Source organism: Budorcas taxicolor, chromosome 5 (assembly GCF_023091745.1).
Source record: "Budorcas taxicolor isolate Tak-1 chromosome 5, Takin1.1, whole genome shotgun sequence".
NCBI classification, from domain to species: Eukaryota; Metazoa; Chordata; class Mammalia; order Artiodactyla; family Bovidae; genus Budorcas; species Budorcas taxicolor.
This window is the reverse complement of record NC_068914.1, coordinates 159,867,447-159,885,918: the sequence shown is the minus strand read 5'-3', so window position 1 is coordinate 159,885,918 and position 18,472 is coordinate 159,867,447. Positions and strand designations below refer to the sequence as shown.

At 63.0% G+C, this 18,472-nt stretch overlaps 1 protein-coding gene across 1 annotated transcript in view; it reads left to right on the top strand.

Moving 5' to 3' along the window:
- The first annotated feature begins 312 nt into the window (after positions 1–312).
- The window catches only part of WNT7B (Wnt family member 7B), a 47,103-nt gene continuing 28,943 nt past the window's right edge, over positions 313–18,472 (top strand). The window contains exon 1 of the mRNA XM_052641267.1: positions 313–395. Within this exon, the coding sequence (XP_052497227.1) occupies positions 313–395 (83 nt within the window). The remainder of the gene's footprint in view (positions 396–18,472) is intronic.

Genomic DNA, 18,472 nt, shown 5'->3' with positions numbered 1-18,472 from the left:
GAGCGACAGAGCTGGTTCCGACCGATCGACGGACGGAGGGCCGGACGGCGGCCGAGGCGCACCCGCCGCCCACGGCCCGCGCCCCCACCGGGCCCTCCAGCCTCAGCGCGCGCAGCAGCCCCAGCCCCGGCGAGATGCGAGGCCCTGGAGGCGGGGCACGGGCGACCGCTGCGCCGGGGCCCGCGCGCTCGGGTCCCTAGCGCCCGGTTCCGCCGCCCTGTCTTGGGGAGGGCCGCGGAGACCCCGGCCCCAGCCGGCCCCCGCGCTCTGCCCGCGGGGCCTGCGCGGCCCCGCCGGGAGCGCCGGCCCACCATGCTCCTGCTGTCGCCGCGCAGCGCGCTGCTCTCCGTGTACTGCCCGCAGCTCTTTCTCATCCTGTCCAGCGGCAGCTACCTGTGAGTGCCGCGGGCCGCACGCGGGGCGGGCGGGCGGGCCCGCCTCCTGGGCTTCCGGCGGCGGAGCTGGGCTCGCGGGGAACACCGCGGTGAGGTCCCGGGGCGGGGCGCCGGGTGCCCGGCACGCGCGGGAGCCGGGATACTTTGGGTCTCCTCGCCGGGGTCAGCCGCCAAGGTTGGGGAACTAGGGGGGCGGCTGAGGCAGTGAGAGGTTCTGGCTTTGAGGTCAGAGAAAGGGCGGCCCGCTGGAGGCCTGACGGCGCCGGTAGACCGACTGCGCGCACCGAGCGCGAGCGCGAGGTCCGGAGGGCGCGCGGGCAACGCGAAGATCCCCGTCGCGTCCCAGCCGAAGTCCTGGACCAGCAAGGTCCCCCTCCTAGATAAACCCACGCGGCCCGCATGGCCGCGCCACCCTCGAGAGAGCCGAACGCACACGCCCGTTGCCCCGCGTGCACATTGGCGCACACGTGCACAGCGCGTCCCACCAGACAGCACCCAAGCCGTCCCCCAAGTTTGCCGAGGTTTCGCGCGGCTTCCTGCCGCGGCGAGCGGCCGGACCCTCACCAGGGGCGAGGCGGGGCGCGCAGTGCCAGCGCGCGGCCGGCCGAGGTGCGCCCGGCTGTTCCGGGCAAGGCAGCGCGAGGCGCGTGGGCCCGCGTGCGCGTCGGGCCGGGCAGCGCCCGCCGAGCTCGGGAAGCTCCGGGCAGGGCCCGACAGGGCCCACGGAGCGGAGGGGCGCGTCGGCGCAGCGGTGGCTTCGCCGGATTCCCTAATGGGACGCATATGCCCTGGCCTCCGATTTAAAAAAGACGTTTGATTTATGGAACCGCCGTTTGGGGAAACTGAAGCTGGATGCTACTGATTAAACCTCAGGGCCAGTGCTGCCTCCCCTCCCCCTCCCTCTCCTTTACACGCGGGCCACGTCCGGGGTCGCCTAACGCGGCCGGAGGGGGCAGCCGCTGCCTTCCCGCTCCGTGTGCCACCCCCGCCCCCCGCGCGGCCGCAGTCCTAATAAATCGCCGCGCCCCCACCCCCTTTTAATAGAGACGCAGCCAATTTCTCCTCAAGCTCCTAGGAAATTACTATCCTACCAGTTTTCCTTCTATAAATAGTCGCGCATCTTGAAACAAAAGTTCGCAACCGCAGCCAGATGCTGCGAGGCCCGCGGTTTCCCGGGCTGTGGGACATAATTACAAGGTCCCGGCGCAGAGAGCGCTCCAGGCCCGGCGGGCAGCCCCGGCTGGCTGCGGAGGCATCGCCTGGAGCGGGGAGGGGGGCAGGGCGCAGAGCCGGGTGGGGACCGACTGATTGTCGGGGACTCAGGCTAGCAAAGTGCCAGGCCAGAGAGTCCTGCTTCTGGCGTCCCTCCGGGAATAGGGGTAAACTCGGGGAGGTCTTGAAATCTCAGGCCCTGGTTCTCAGAGGTGGGAGGTGGAGACGGTTCCTGCTCCCCAGAACCCCCCGCAGTCTGTCTTAAGCCTTGCTGGAGAATCAGCAGCTACTCTGCTTAACAGATCACTTTCGGGGCCAGCTGGCTGAGGTCTGGCGTTGATGGGGCGGTGGTGTCCAGGGATGGGAAACCAGGAGTCCTCCCAGGGTGGTTTGGAGCAAGAAGCAGGGAGGAGGGGGTTGGTCCTCGGTTTCAGGAGCTGATGAGAGTGGAATGCCCAGGCCGCAGCTGAGGGGCTCAGGGGCAGGTGGTGGCCAGTGTTCCTCCACAGACCCAGAGTTTTCCACTGGGGTTGGCACCCCAGATCCAGGCCTGCAGTGAGGACCATCTGTGCCCACAGAGGCTCACTCCACACACTTCAGAGTGTGCGCTGCCAGCTTTGTTGGCAGAAATTCTCCTCCAGCGACAGCTTTCTGGAACATTCCTGGGCTAGTGCTGGGGTCTGGGGTGGGTGGTGGTGGGGAGGGCAGTCAGACAGACTCTGCCCCCCCGCCCTGCCTTCAGCACCCCCACCCCAGTGGGGTGCTGGTCTTCAGCACCGGGGGGTGGGGGTTGCTGAAGCAGAAACTAACCCCACGGTTCCCAAGAGTGAACCAGGGAGGCTCCCGCATCCCTGGGGTTTCCCCACCTGCTGGTGGGCACTGGGCTGACTTGGATTAGAGTTAGGAGTGTGAGACGCCACGGGGTGGGAGCAGGGCCTCAGTAATGCAAACGAAGGTGAGTGTGTGAGAAGACGCTGCGGGGTGTCTACAGTCCTGGCCTAAATGCAGGTGAGGCTGCAGGTGAGGTGCCGCGGTGCAAAGGGCTTCCATCAGTGTTGAGGGTCAGCGATAAGGTTAGCACTGCGGGATCCGCAGATGCCAGGGGCAGGAGGGGCCCTGGGTGGAGGCGTCTTTCTGCTCCAGAGAACTTTCCAGAAGGCATCCATGGCTGGGATCACAAGCACTGGCGGACAATTGATCCTGCCCCTTTCATCTGGGCTGCTCTCCCAGCTCCCCGTCCCGGGCTGTGGTCCGCGCGCAGCGAATCCCAGATGCATGCCTGGGCTCCTGCCACTGATCTGGTCGGACGGGTGTGCTGGCCTGGAAGAGCCCTGAGCCCCTGCCGGACTCTGAGCTCGGCCCGGCCAGCCAACCAGGCAGCTGCTGCTCTCCCGTATCATCAGGACAGGCGCTCTCGGGGCCCGTGGGGGTCCGCAGGGCCTCTGGGAGGGCAGGTGGGAGACCCCAGGCTGAGGGGAGGGCTGGTAGGGGGGCCTGGCCGAGGCCTCGTGCCAGGACGAGGCTGGCCTGCCGTCCCAGGCAGGTCCCTTGCGGCCTCGGCCTCCTGCTCCCAGATGCGGGGGTTGGCTGCAGCGATCCCCCCCAGACCTTCCGGTAGGAGTTTCTCATGGTGACCGCCCGCTCTGGGGAACTGGGTGAGTCATGGTGACGGGGCAATTACTCACCGACCACCTGGCTGCGGGGGGTGAGGGGCGCTCACCGCTGCCTTGCCAAACTGGCCTCTTCCCGGCTCTGCCCCTGTGGCTTTACTGGTGGTGCCAACCGCAGACCCAGAGGCCCTGTGGGCATGGCCCTGGGGGGTGGGGGTTGCTGGATCAGGCCCACTCCCGGGGCATCACCAGCCCAGGCAGGGGCAGAAGGGGTTCAGGAGGAGCAGCTCGCAGCCAGGGGGACCGTGTCTGTCCAGGTGCGGGAGGAATGCTGCTGGGTGGCCTCTGGGCCTCAGTCTGCTTGTTGTCGTCGGTTGCTTCACAGGCTCAGGTCAGGCCCACACACCACTGGGATTCAAAAGTACCTGTGACTCTGGAGAAGGGTGTGCACACAGGCAGTGGGAGCCGGGGATCCCGACGAAATCTCAGCCCCCAAGGGACCCCAGCTCAAGATACACAAATAGAGGCACTTTGATCGCAGAGAACTTCAAGACACCGATGACATGTGCGTGAGGCTCTGCAGCCACTACAGGGGGAGTGTGCATTTTGACATGGCTCCTTCGACCCCTGTGTGTGGGGTGGAGGGTCGGCAGGGGAAGGAGGGTCTCCCACACGCTTCCTCCTGGGGCCGCATTAGGCCCTGCAGCGGTGTACTGAGGCCCACAGGAGAAGGGCCCATTTTCTGACCAGGTGTCCCTGTTGGTCCTTATGAGACCAAGGGGCCTGATAGTGACCCAGATACCGGGCTCACAGCTCTGTTATTGCCTGGGTGCATCCCATAACCTCAGCTATGTCCTCTGTACAGTGAGGGGCAGGGGAACATTAATTCAGAGGAGTGTAAGAATTCAACAAGCAAATGCAAGGATGTGCTCAGCTGGGTATCTGGTATATAGTTAGTGCTCAGAAGATGGGGCCATTTGCAGTTATTAGGAGCAGAGAGGCTGCCCACCCATGACAGGGGGGGAGCCCTGTGGCTGTAATTGTTCAGGAGAGAGTAATGAACTCTCTAGGGTATCTCTGAGGGCTTCCTGGAGGAGGTGACATGTAGACAGAGTTTTGAGGGATGGATAGGAGTTGCCCGGACTAAACAGGAGCATGAGAGAGACTCCCAGAAGAAGGAACAATACTCACTGTCAAACACATTCACCCTGGGTTTCTCTCCAGGGAGCCTCATGGTGTCCTCCTGAGGTGGGAAGACACGAATGCCAGGGTCCAGTAGAGAGACCCTTTGCTCAGGTCACCCAGGCCCCAGGATGACAGCCCTGCCAGCTCTGGTCCAATAAGGAGAGGAGCCCAGCAGCTCTGGGGCCCCAGGGTGAGCTGCTGCTGGGGATGCTCTGGAGCAGGGGTGGGGGTGGGGGATGGGGGTCTTGACTGTGGAGAGGTGGGCGCCCTGTCAGCTCAGGATCGGGGTACCCAGAGCAGGCTATTCCATGCGGCCTGTGGGCAGCCCCTCACCTTGTGGGCCCCGCTCCCCCAGGGGCCAATAGCGGGGCTTCAGCTGACTCTTGAGGCCTCCACATTGCAGGGCCCTGGGTCCGGCTCAGATGGGGCTTCGCTCCCCCCCACCCTCCCAGCAAGGGGACGGGAGCCCGGCGCCCTCCCTTGTCAGATGAAACCCGGGCCCAGGGCTCCCTCAGCCTGATGAAAGGGTCATTGTGTGGCGCGGGCCGCCCGCTGGCCAAGGACAAAACCAGCGTTTGTCCTCCTTCCCTGGCTTGGGGTGGGGGCCTCCCCCCAGGCTGACCGGCGGGAGAGGGGGGTGGGCACAGGTGTGCGCTCTTCCCTCCCCATCTTCCCCGTCTCCCTCACGGAGGAGCCGCTGCACTCGCTCAGGCACCCGCTCCCAGTCCGGCCTCCCACCCAGGGCATCCACACCTTCTGGGCCAGCCCCGCGCTTGGCATGGAGGCAGTGAGCTCTCTGGCCCTGGAGGCATACAAGCAGATGTAAGAGGGAGGCTCAGGGATGACAGGGAGAGGCCTCGCCTGGAAGGAAGCCAGCACTCCTGGCCCTCTGTGCGAGTCAGCCACGTGGCATGGCCAACCTGCTCTGTGGATGGGCTGCTGAGGCCCCCGGCAGGTCATCTCACAGCCTTAGCAGTGGAGCACCGACTGAGGCTTGGCACCCTGCCCACCGAAGCCTCGCCCAGCCTTGGGCTGGAGCAGGTGGCCTCTGAGGTGCCCGGGACGCCAGAAAGGCTCTGTCTGAGGCTGTGAGTGGAGGACACTGCAGCTCTGCAGTAGCCACTGCAGCCACGGACCCTAAAGCCTGACAGCGGCCCAGAGCAGGCCCCGGGGGCTTGGCCCTGCCCAGCGAACAGCTCCCCGCATCAACAGAAGAAGCCCAAGTCAGCAGTCCCGGTGGTTCCAGCCCAGGGACACCTGTGGGCTTTCATCCCTTTCTGGAGCCACTTACCAAGGCCACACCTGCTCTCGACCCTTCCCCACGTGCCTCCTGGGCCAGAGGTATGCCTTGTGCTGGAAAGACCCAGTGCCATGCCCACTGGAGCCGTAAAGGGGCCAGACCCTGGCGGGAGTCTGGGCGGGGGCTGGGTTCACCCTCCCGTGGCACCTGGCAGTGTTGCCAAGGCTGCCGAGGGATCCAGAGCCAGGACGTAGGCCCTCAGTGAACCAAGCTGCCAAACAGACGGAAAACACTTTTGAATGGGAATTCCTTCACTACCCGCTCCGTGGGCCCCTGACTGGGGACCAGGGCTTCGCATTCCACTTCTGCAGGACCAGGGCTCCTCGGAAAGGCTTACTCTCACATCTGGGGCCTGCTCTGAATCTGTTCCCTCCTGGTCTGCCAGAAAGGGGAGCTAGGAAAGGGCCCCCACTTGGAGAAACCTGAAGGTCAGAGCATGGAGTAACTCTCTAGGTCATGCTCAGTGGGGCTGAGCCCAGATTGAAGCTGAATCTGCTTGACTCTTGGGCTTCCCTGGTGGCTCAGCTGGTACAGAATCTGCCTGCCAAGACAAGAGGTGCAAGAGACCCCGGTTCAAGCCCTGGGTCGGGAAGACTCCTTGGAGAAGGAAATGGCAACCCACTCCAGGATTCTCGCCTGGAAAACCCCCATGAACAAAGGAGCCTGGGGAGCTACAGCCCATGGGATTACAAAGAGCCACACACACACACTCTGCCTGACTCTCAGGTTCTGTGCTGCCTCTCACGGCGTCCTGCTGATGTAGGCTTCCTGCCTGCCACAGACTCCCCTGCCCTCTACTTCGCTGCCCGTAACCTCACATGGGTGGAGAAACCAGCTAACCCAGCTGGTTAGCACTGTCTGCTGACCAGGAGTCCTGAGGGTCCAAGTGAGGGCTGCCTAAGATTTGGGGCCAGCGGGGATGATTTCCCACTGGGTGTGGGGAGCCAAGAAGGCCTCAGTTTCCTCCCCTCCCTTGGCCCCCAACCTTTCTCCTCTGACACCAGCTTGAGCAGAGAGGAGGCGGCCCTAGCTTGCCAGCTTGAGACCTCTGTTGGGTCAGCATGTGCCATGGACTTGAGGCAGCCTTGTGGGCAACCCTGCCTCTTTCTGGACTTCAGTTTCTCCCTCCAGGTGATGGGCCTAGATGCTCAGGGACCACCCGCCCCCTCCAGCCCTCCCGCCATCAGCTGGCAGACTCCCAGCATTCCGAGCTCACTCTGCACACCAGCAGCGCCCACGCAGCCCCTGTGCCAGGGGAACAAGACTGGCTGTGTTGCTGTGGTCCAGTCGCTCAGTCGTGTCCGACTCTTTGTGACCCCGTGGGCTGCAGCACACCGGGCTTCCCTGTCCTTCACTATCGCCTGGAGTTTGCTCAAATCCATGTCTGTTGAGTTGATGATGCCATCCAACCATCTCATCCTCTGTCGTCGCCTTCTCCTCCTGCCCTCAGTCTTTCTCAGCAGCAGGGTCTTTTCCAATGAGTCAGCTCTTCGCATCAGGTGGCCAAAATATTGAAGCTTCAGCTTCAGCATCAGTCCTTCCAATGAATATTCAGGGTTGATTTCCTTTAGGATGGACTGGTTGGATCTCCTTGCAGTCCAAGGCACTCTCAAGAGTCTTCACCACGGTTCGAAAGCATCAGTTCTTCAGCGCTCCGCCTTCTTTATGGTCCAGCTCTCACACCCATACATGACTACTGGGAAAACCATTGCTTTGACTGTACTGGTCATGTTCGTGGCTGTAATGGGGAAGCTCGCTTCCTTCTCCATCACTGAGCCAAGCCCTGTGGTGCCCACAGCAGGAGCCGTAATCCATCAACAGTGACGGTAGACCAGAAGGTGACCTCTGACCTGGGTCCTAGAGAATGTGCCGGAGAGGAGAATGGTGTCTGTGGCAGCGAGGTGACTGGGAGAGGGGAGTGGGGGCCTGGGGGGCGTGGACGGCGAGGAGGTGGCCCTGGTTAGGGTGGAGTGGGGCAGTGGGGGGCGAGGGCTGCGTGGAGGCAGGGCAGGGGCCCCCAGGCCTGGGGAGCTGCAGGGCAGGGGTGAACTGCTTCCTTCCGAGCTAAGGGAAGACCCTGGGTGCAGAGTGGCTGGTGGGGGAGGGGAGGAGGCTGGTCCGGCCAGCCTCAGAGGGAGGGGTGCCCAGGGGAGGCGGATCGGCAGGGCTGCTGGGAGGCCGAGTGTGGGAGGGGAGCCCTGTCAGCACCCAGGCTCCGAGAGGCCAGGCCTGTGGTTGTGGGATTGACCGCTGATCCCCCAGCGCCCAGCACAGCACTCGGCTCTCAGCTGGTTCCCAGTACACACAGGTCGGATGGTCTGATGGCGGCTTGCATGTCTGGGGCCCAGCAAGGCCCATGGACCTGGTCAGGGCCCCCCACCCAGCGAGGACAGAGGCCTCCCGGCCTTGGGTGTATTGGCACAGGTGGGCCCAGGGCGTCGCTGGGGGGTGGGATGACGGTGAGGCTCCCCAGACTCCCATCTTCCCAGGGTGACTGGCAGGAGACCTGGGAGTTTCCGGGGGCTGCTGACACCCCTTCTGGAAGCAGCCAGATCCATCCCCTCGCTGTGCCCATCCTCCCGGGCCTGTCCTGCGTCCCTGGTCCCTGGCTGCCTTGGGTCACTCTGCGGCAGGCAAAGTGCTGGCTCGGCGGCCCCCACAAGCCAGGCCCCGGGCCCCGCCCTGGCAGGGTCCTGGCCTCTCATGGTGCCGCTGTTCCCGGGGAGTGGAGCCTGGGGTCCTGCCTGCCCAGGTTCCCATGGTGACCCTCCTGAGCCTCGGGTCCATGGACTGGGCTGGGAAGGTGGTGGCCTGGGGGTGCCTTAGGTCGTGTGCCCAGGGGCTGGCTGGGCCAGGAGCCCAGGGCTCGCAGTGAAGCTGATCGCGGTGTGCCGGACAGGGGGTCAGCCGTCTTGGGCTCGGCCACTCCCCCTGTTCCCAGGGGTTCAGAGCACACAGGGACTCTGGGTTCATCGCCCAGGGCCCAGGGGACCCCCGGGACAGCGGGTGGGAGATGCCGGCCCAGGGCTGTGTGGTCAGGCAGGGCTTCGTTCCAGGCCGCAGCTCCCGGAGGAGCCGTGTTCGGGACCGGGCCCTCCCTGCCCCCTCCCCCGACCCCTCCCCCGCGGGAAATGGAAGCCATTTCCTTCCATGTGGCTCCAGGAGCAGGCAGGGGCTGAGGGCTGACGACCCCAGTGGCTGGGGAGTCCCCCTGGACATCTAGCTTCTGCCCCAGCAGTGGGCACAGGAGGGAACGCTCTGGCTGACCCCCTGGGGCCACCCTGTGCTTGCTGCTCAGCCTGGCGACTTCTGGAGACTTCTGGCAGAGGGAGGGGGGTAGAGAAGATGGAAGGAGCTGAAGGATGCTGAAGGGACAAGGCGGGGCCTGGGGCTGAGCCGGAAGTGGGGAGAAAGGCTGCAAGCCTGCTCTTGGCTCCGAGACCAAATCCCCGCCAGGTGGCTGGGCGGCTGGGGCCAAGGTCCTGTCCCCTCATTTAACCCCGGGGCGGGCTGTAGGAGACAGGGCTGGTGCTCAGGACCCGGGCCACCTGGGTCAAGCCCTGGGGAGCCCTGAGCTCAGGGAGGTGTCCTGAGGGGGCTGGCCCCAGGAAGTTGTTCAGGTCATTACAGCCAGGCTGCTGGGGGTTGGCGCGGGTGGTGGACGGGCTGCTCCTGGGAGGTCCTTGGCTGGGGAGGCCCTGGCGGCCCAGGACTCCTTGGAGGGATCAGTCCAGAACAGAGGGCTGCTTTAAAGAGACGGGGATGGCGAGGGCGCTGTGCAGGGGCGACTGGCCCAGAGGGGCTGCCCGGCTTTGGGGAGAGCAGAGGGTGGACCCTGGAGCACTGGAGAGCCTGGGTGCGTGGGGCTCGCTGAGTCACCGTCACTCGGAGATGCTGAGTGGCCAAGGCAGGCCCCCGCCCGCACCTGCTCCTGGAAGAGGGACACCAGCCTGAGGCTTGGTGCCCGGGATGGGGACTGGACCTCGCTGTCTGCCCAGAGGGGACGGTTCGTTGTCCACTGTCTGACGGGAATGTGCCCCCCAGACCTGCTGCTCAGACTGTGTCCAGGGTGGTTAGGAAGGACGCGGCGCTGGCCAAGCCACTAGGTGCCCAGACTCCCAGCCTGGCCACAGGCCTACGGGGCCTGCCAGCTTCCTCCCACCTGTCCCACCCACTTGTCCGTCCGTCCGTCTGTCCTGAGGTTTCAGACTGCATCCTGGTCACCCAGGCCTGCAGGCGCCCCTGCATCCAACAGGTCTGGGGCATCAGGGCTGAGGCCGACCCCCGGGCTGGGGGCCTCATGCCTGCTCGGGCCTCAGCTCGCCATGGGCCTTCAGCTGCCCGGGCACCTCTGGGTATCAACATCCCCACCTGCACCTCGGGGAGTGAGGAGAAAGGTCAGGGCTCAGGCCTGGGGAAGGTCTGGGCACAGCAGAGGATGCAGGAAGCGTGGCCGTGGCCTGGGCAGACAGGAGCTGCTGAATCGCAGCCCCTAAGGCCTCCTCAGGAGCCTGGCGTCGATGCGCCTATGTTGGGCAGAGGAAGGGAGAATGGAGGAGAGACCCAGGTGGGCTTCTTGGAGGAGAGGGCATCAAACTGGGCCTTGAATCTTGCCTGGCTGCTGGAGGAGACAGGGTGGCCGGGAGGGGGAACTGTGGCACAATGTGGCCAGAACCCTGGGAGTGTCATGAAGGGCCTACACGCATGTTTCTGAGGTCGGAGGTCAATGTCCTGAGTGACCGGGTGAGGTTCGGACTTCACAGATTTGGCTGACGTGGGGGCTGGATGGATCCTCCAGCTCCCCAGGCCAGGGAGGGCCTGGGAGAGCGAGGCTGTGCGTGTCTGCCTCTGGTGGCTGCAGTCCCTGCCCAGGACCCCCTACCCGCCTCCTGCTCTCTCTCAGGCCACCCGGTTTCTGTCCAGGGTGGGGTCCCCGGATGCCAAGCCAGGAATGCCAGTTATGCGGGGAGGGTGGGAGGGGGTGCGCCACCCGCGGGGGCGCGAGGGAGCGGGCGGACGCCGTGCTCTCTTCCCCGGAACACTGCGGGCAGCGAGCTGAGCGGGGCAGTGGCCTGGAAAGACTGCAGCCTGGGACCCGGCATGAGGAGCCAGCCCACAGGAGACCCCGCCTGCGAGCGGGGGCCGTTCCCCACAGGGGACAGATGGGTAAACTGAGGCTCCCAGGGGCCAGCGAGAGTCAGGGGCTAAGCAGAACCTGAACACAGGATCCCGACCTGGAGAAGGCTCTAGGAGCCAGCTGCAGTACCTAGATGGTCGCCCAGCCCCACTGCGCAGATGGGACGTTGAGGCCTGGGCGTGGTCGGGGGGCCATAAGGCACCCCTCCTCTGTGCCCCCGACCACGGAGCTCCCCGCAGTCTCCCCCTCTGGACAGGGGGTTGGCAGGGCACACCCTGAAAAGACCTGCTGCAGATGGTGCGGGACACAGGGAGGAGGCTGCTCGGGAAGGATGGTCTTTTTGTCCTGTGGCCCCCTCCTCCCTTCTGGTGCAGGCCCTTTGACTGGGCAGGCAAGGGGATGCCTCACATGGCCTGGCAGACTTCAGTAAAGCCAGCCCTCTGCACATCCCCCCCTCCCCCCGATTGTCCTGGGGGTTAAAGCACTTCCTGACCCAGTAGAGGAAGAAGCCGTTTGCCAGCAGAGGGCTGACTGTGCTTTACTATCAGATGAGAAAACTGAGTCTCAGAAGAGTAGCCTTGGAGTGGCCTTCCCGAAGTCCGGGGACGTCCCCAAGTCACATGCCTCCCCTCAAGCTAGCCTAGAACCCCAGCCGGGGAAGGAGACAAGGAGACGGCAGATTCAAGGCTGGTTCAAGGGCGGGGCAGGTGGCCTGTGCGCCCCTGGGCCTTTGCTCTGCCTGCACCAGCCTCCTAGCCTGCTGTTCCGCTCCCTCCTGGTCCCTCCGGCCGAGGAAGGCTGTGGAGACCCTGCCGGTGCCGAGCCCTGGGGCTGTGATGGGGGCCCAGGAGGTCTGCCGAGTGGTCCCTGACCCGGAAGACATTCTTGTCCACGCTTGACAAGCAGGAGCACTGAGGCCACCATGCGTTCCTTACCCCAACTCTGCCCCTCGGGGCCCTGCTGGGCTCCAGAACTGAGAACCTCTTCCGGCTCATCTGTGGCTGGGAAGTTCTGGGCCAACTCCTGGCCACCCGAGGAAGAGGCTGGCGGGGATGCAGCCGTGGGTGGGCGTGGGGGCCAGGTGCCTCCCTCCCAGGTATTTGCCCAGTTACTTCCTGGACAAGTGGACCCAGGCTCGCCTCCCTGGCTGATCGCAGATAATTAGAACATTCTTCAAATATTTTGCCGGAGGATGCCCAAGAAGGAAGAACTACAAAGCACCCCGGGCCAGGAACGTGGGCTGGAGGAGCTCTGGGCCGCTGGGCCCCCTGGGGCTAGGCCAGGGTTGGGGGCCTGGAGGGAGGCGGGATCTGGTTCAGCTCAGCCAGCCTGTCCCTGCCTCCCAGGGAGCTGGGGGCAGGGCTGGGGTGGGGAGGGGGGTCATGCCCAAGGTCTGGCTGGGTGCCCTCCCAGCTGGCAGGGGTGGATGGACCCTGCCTCGCATGGCCTCAGGAGAAGCCTGAGGGGTCAGGCTTAGAGTCTGGCTCTCTTGGGGGACCGAAAGGGTGGGAAGGCCTCTCGGAGGAGGGTCTCTGAGGTGCGGAGGTCAGGAGGTCTGGGAGAAGGACCGAACGGTGAAGATGAGGAGGCAGAGCACACAGCCAGCGACCCGAGGGAGAAGGGGTGTGGCAGCCTCGTGATTGACAGCACCCTGGGCCAATGAGGAACAGTCCGGCGCGGGGCTCAGGCCTTGAAGCCACGCCCAGCCGGTGCTGGGGCGGGGCAGAGGGGCAGGCCGGAGCTGGGGAGGGCATCCCCAGAGGGAAGAGGGGGCCGGCTGGCTGGCGTCCTGCGGGAAAACCCTTTCTTCACTGCTCACCTCCCCAAGACAGGTACATGCTTCCTCCCTAGGGGGACGACAGGGGTCAGAGGTCGTCCCCCGCCCCCTCCCCCGTAACTCCCAGCTCCTGGCTCCGGTGGCTCTGGGAGGGGTCTGGGGTGTGGAGGCCCAGCTGGGCTAAGTCATGAGGTCTGGGTTCCGGAAAGTCCTTGGCTGCCAGCCCCCCATGGAGTGCTGCCCCAGTCCTGAGCTCAGGGGCGTTCCCAGGACCCTTTGGTGGGTTCAGGGCAGGCTTAACCCCCAGCCCTGGGGTGGGGAGGTGGGCCGGATCAGGGCGGGGACTCTGTCCTGTGAGGGGGAGCCGGGGGTCCCTGCCACAGCGGGCCTTTGCCCTCTGCGCAGGCATCTTTGTCCCGGGCTGTGGTTTGCGGGGCCGGTCATCAGGGAATTTGTAGGCGAAGCAGCATGCTGAGGTGGAGGTGCCTGGCCCAGCGGCCGCACACGTGGCCGTCGCCTTAAGGCCCCGTGGACGGATCAGATGGGTTGAGGCTTCCTCTGGGCCTGAGAGGCTGTTCTGTCACGTGGGCCGGGCTGGCAGTGACACCATCTCTGTCTGGCTTTCTCAGCAGGAAGACAGGGGTGCCAGCAGAGCAGGGCCCAAGGGAGGGCACTCTGGGGTGGCCTCCCCCATAATCACAGCAGCCTGCCCACCTCCAGGGCTCGCAGCGCTAGACCTCACATGGAGGCAGGCATTCGCTCAACAGTGTGTGAAGTGGCAAGGTTCTTGTTCAGTCGCTAAGTCAGTCGTGTCTGACTCTGCGACCCGGTGGACAGCAGCACACCAGACTTCTTTGCCCTTCACTGTCATAGGCTGCTTTCTATGGACCTGGAAAAGTCGAAGAGAAGATGGGGTGCGCCTGGGGCCCCCGCCCTGCCGGGGGTATGTCAGTGGCAGGGTCCTGCTCTCTGTGCAGGGGGTGGGGTCCCTGTCCTTGGGAGGCCCCAGCGGATGTTCTCACGTGTTCTGCTCACTCGCAGGTCCATCCGGCATCCACGAGGACCACTGAGGCTGGATGGGGCCTGGCGGGCGGGGCAGAGTGCACTATGGGGAGTGAGTCAGTGGGGGCGGCGGAGGGCTGCCAGCGTGGGAGGGCCTGGGACTCGGGCCCTGCTCCCAACCTGGCACGAGTTTGGGGGCCTCCTTCAGCAGCCCCCTGGGGAAGCCCCCCAATGTGGCCCCTGGGGACCGATGGGGGAGGATGTTTCTCCAGGTGGACAGGTGACCCTTTAACTGTCTTTGAGGGTCAAGGATGAGGCGATGAGGTACTGACCACCTGGGACCAGGCTCCTTCCCTCCCTCCCTCCCTCCCTCCCTGAGTTCCTGGGCAGGTGGTTGGACCTTCGGGACCTTTCATGCTTATTCTGAGGAATAACAACAACAGCTATTACTATAATTGTCATAACATTCGCCTCCCCACTACTCAGGGGACTCTCAGCCGAATCCAGCACACAGCAGGCGCTCATGCCACCTTGAGTCCAACAGCATGAAAGATTTAGGCTAGCCGCCGGGGCGGGTTTGGAGGGTGTTGACTCCTGACCACAGCAGGGGTGTCCTACACGGGACGGGGAAGGACAGGATGGTTCTAGTCCTGAGCACTGGGGAGACTCTGGCTCCCCCAAGCCGACCCCTCTTGGGCCCTCAGCATCCCTGAGGTTGTTTCGCAAGGACGCTCCAAGAGCCCTGAGGCTGGGCCATGGCAGGAGGCGGGCTTGGCCTCGACAGGGGTCTTAGTGGGGCAGTGCTGGGAGGAGGCTGCCCGTCAGGGCCCAGCCCGGCTCCTCTGGGCACAGGACAGCTAGCAGGTGGGCAGCTCTGCCTCCGGCCCCAAGTGCTGGCCAGGCGCAGGCCAAGAGCAACAGGCCTGCCTAGTGCAGTCCCCCGCTACCATGTAGGCTTCCCTCCACCCCCATGGCTCTCAGGGTCCCTGTGCCCACCTTCCTTATTCCCCGGGAGCTGCTAGCGGAGCCTGCCTCCCTACTCAGGGTTCCCAGAGGACCAGGACCCTGTGGGCACAGGCTGGCCACATCAGTGGACAGAGTCTAGGCAGAGGCAGAGGGTGGTGGGCACTAAGCAGAGCCAGGCTGGGGGTGCCCTTTGATCCCGGAGCCTCTGAGCCTGGATTTGGGCCATGTTGTGGCCCACTCCAGCTCCGCCTGCAGAGGGGGCCAGCTCACAGCTGCCCCCACAAGCCTGTGCTGCAGGAGGGGTGAGCGGCCTTCAAGCACACAGGAATCATCTTTAAGGTTCACGTTTTTAAAAAATACGTTATTTGGCCGTGTTGTGGTCATAGTTGTGCCATGCGGATCTTTCATTGTGAAACAGACCCTTTAGCTGTGGCCCGAGCGCCTAGTTGCTCCGCAGCACGTGGGATCTTAGTTCCCTGACCAGGGATCGAACCTGTGCCCCCTGCATTGCAAGGCAGATTCTTAACCACTGGACCACCAGGGATGTCCTCTAATATTCACATTTTATTTCTTAAAGGTGTTTTTTTAATTTTAGTTTTTGTAAGAAAACTTGGATTTTTCATTCTTGCCTTGTTCTGCCACCCCAGTAAAGTCTTGCACAATAAGACCCCTACACATGAAGGAGTTTTGTTCTGAGAGTGCGTTCGTAAGTCCACAAAGTTGGCCCAGGTATCCAGCTATCACAATCGGCTATATAGTACTGTACCGTAATAGGTTTATGATACTTTTCACATAAACCATACAAACATAAAAAACACAAAAAATAAAGAAAGACAGTTTTATAGTACAGAGGAGCCTGGTGGGCTACAGTCTACGGGGTCGCCAAGGGTCAGACGTGACTGAGCGACTGACGCTTTCACAGTACCTTGAAACGTACAGTAGTACGGCACAACAGGTGGCATCCAGGGGCTGGCAGGTACGTTTACATCTTTGGAAGTTCACAACGTGAAGGTTTGTATGTGGGGGACTTGCTGTACTGCAACAGTTAACTTTTTTTATTGAGGTATAACCTAAAACAGAGATCTCAGATGGACAGTGTGATGCATGTCTATATACGCGGGCACCCATAAGCACTGTCCAGCTTGGGACAGAGAGTGTTCCAGCCCCAGGAGGCTCCCCTGTGCACCCCTTCCCCCCCCGTCAGCACCTCCCCGCAAGGGTAACTCCCTCCCGGCTTCTGGCTTGATGCGGAGCCTTACCCGGCCTGGAGCTTCTCTGTGTAGCAGCATTAGTGTTGTGCCGTCTCTCACGCAGCATGGCGTCTGAGAGAGTCACCCGTGTGAGTGGTCTCGTCCCGCGGGGTGAATATGCCGCAATCTGCCTGTCATCCTCCTGGTGATAGCGGGTGGTTGTTCTCAGTCTGAGCTGGAGACCTGCATGCGTGTCCTTTGGCAGACATAAGTGCTTGGTTTCCTTGGGTGTACAGACCCCAGAGTGGGATTGCTGGGTCAGAGGGGAGAGCTGGTCCAGGAATGAACCCCTTGGTGGGTGGGTGCAGAGGCCGATGTGGCACCGATTGGCTGCAGAACTGCTGGTTTAAGCTTTGGTCCTCTGAGAGATGCAGCTGGTCTCTCCCTGGTCCCCACAAGGAGGCTGGACCCTGGCGGCTCACTGAAAAGGGTCAGTGACGGATGCAGTCTCAGGCTGTGAGGATTGGTTACTAATGGCTAACACTGGTGACCTCTCCCCACAGGCCAGCTACAAAGCGCCATGTTCTTCGACTCATGCACCCCTCCAGGCAGTTCTGTGATGTACCAGTGCAGTTATTACTCCCACTTTACAGATGTGGAAACTGAGGACCAGCGAGGTTAAGAAACTTGCCTGAGGTCTCACAGCCGGGAAAAGGCAGAGCCAGGGCTCCAGCCAAGCTGGCCAGCACCGGCACTCGCGTTCCTAGCCCCTCCCCACAGCATGGCCAGGCAGCAGCCTGGCTAAGAGCACTGCGAAAGCCCCGCCCCTGGCCATTTCTCTGCTCATCAGCCACCTGGCAGCACGCCTTCCCCCACCCCCACTGGAGCCCCTCATCCTACAGGTGGTCCCACCCACTTGCACTGCTCTGGCAGGTAAAAGACCTTCTAGTTGTTCAGGGGCAGCCGCCTCCTGTGCCAATGCTGGTCTCAGCACCCTCTGCTTCTGAGACCGGATAGCCCTGTACACAGCCCCCAGTGAAGAGGCGAGGGCTTCCTGTCTGCAGGGCCTGAACCTTCCTCCTCCAAACTCCCTCCACCAACCCGTGGGACTGGCCCTGGCTGGGGTGAGCAAAGTTCTGGATTTTCAGCTTTGCCTACTCCCTCTGGTATTTTTGCCTGTGTCCCGAGGCCCCCGGATAGCGGAGGGGATGAGTCCGGAGCAAAATTTTCCATGGAAAAGGTCAGTGACTGAAACACAAGCGCCCCGCCCTGCTTCTCTGTGCTCGGGGCCCCGCAGAGCTGCCCTGCCAGCCTCTCCCGGGGCACCTGGCTGGGCAGCCTCCCAGAGGGTGAGAACCACCCTGCCCCTGGTGGGGCATCTCACTTGCTAAGAGTCCCCTTAGCCTGTCCATCACCCCCCCAAACTGCCAGTTACCCCAGCATGCCGCCTGCGTCCGCCCGCCTGTCTCCTGCAGGGCACCAGCTATTTCGTGATCATGTATCTCTTCCCCTTTCCCACGCGGATGGTTTGGTTTCCTAACTCCCTGGCCTCTCACATCTGCAGCCCCCACTCTTCCAGGCGGAAGGAACAGTCCTGGGGTGTGGGGGGCCAGGCCTGCTCAAGGAGGTCAGTGGCGGGAAGGGGATGGACTGGTTGCCAGACCTTGAAGGCCAGCCATGGGAGCTGCCCAGAAACCTCGATGAACTAACAAGTGACCTGGAGGATTCATTTCATTTATCTGCTTATTTACGTATGACCACGCCGTGTGCCATGCGGGATCTTGGTACCCTGACCGGGAATTGAACCCTGAGCCCCTGCAGTGGAAGTGCGGAGTCTTAACCACTGGGCCGCCGGGGACGTCCCCCTAGGGGATTTTAAACGCGGGATGGATGGAGGCTGTGTTGGGAGAGTGGAGAGTGGGCGCAGGTTCCCGCCCCAGGCCGTCTTCTGTATTATGCTCCTGCTACGCGCTCAGCTCTGTGCATGGTCCTCCCCAGTGGTTCAAGTGGCAAAGCATCTGCCTGCAATGCGGGAGACCCAGGTTCAGTCCTTGAACTGAAAGGGAAGATCCCCTGGAACAGGAAATGGCAACCCACTCCAGTATTCTTGCCCGGAAAATTCCATAAACAGAGGAGCATAGTGGGCTACCGAGCGACGGAGCACACACATGTGCGGTGCTCTGAGCCACGCTGTGCTGAGCTCTGGAAGCAGAGGCCTGGCGGGGTAGCCTTGGGCAGGACCCCCAGCCTCTCTGAACTCCAGTCTGCACACCTGTCACGTGGGGGTGACAAGGCTCATCCTGCCAAGAGAGGGTTGAGACTCTGCAGAGACCTGGGTGGTCCATGGAGGGTGCTCAGAATGGGAGTATTGAATATCTTTAGGGGGGAAATAATCCCTGCGTTCTAAAGGACACAGTTCTGAAATCGTTTCTGAATTATCAGCCGTATCTGATTACTTATGCTTCTGGGGTGCAATGCAGCTCTCTTCTCAGAAGCCCTTGTTGTTGCTCAATCGTGTCCGACTCTTTGTGACCCCATGGACTGTGGCCCGCCAGGCTCCTCTGTCCATGGGATTCTTCAGGCAGGAATACTGGAGAGGGTTCCTCCTCCAGGGGATCTTCCCGACCTAAGGATCGAACCTGGGTCTCCTGCATTGGGAGGCGGGTTCTTCATCACTGAGACACCTGGGAAGCCCTGT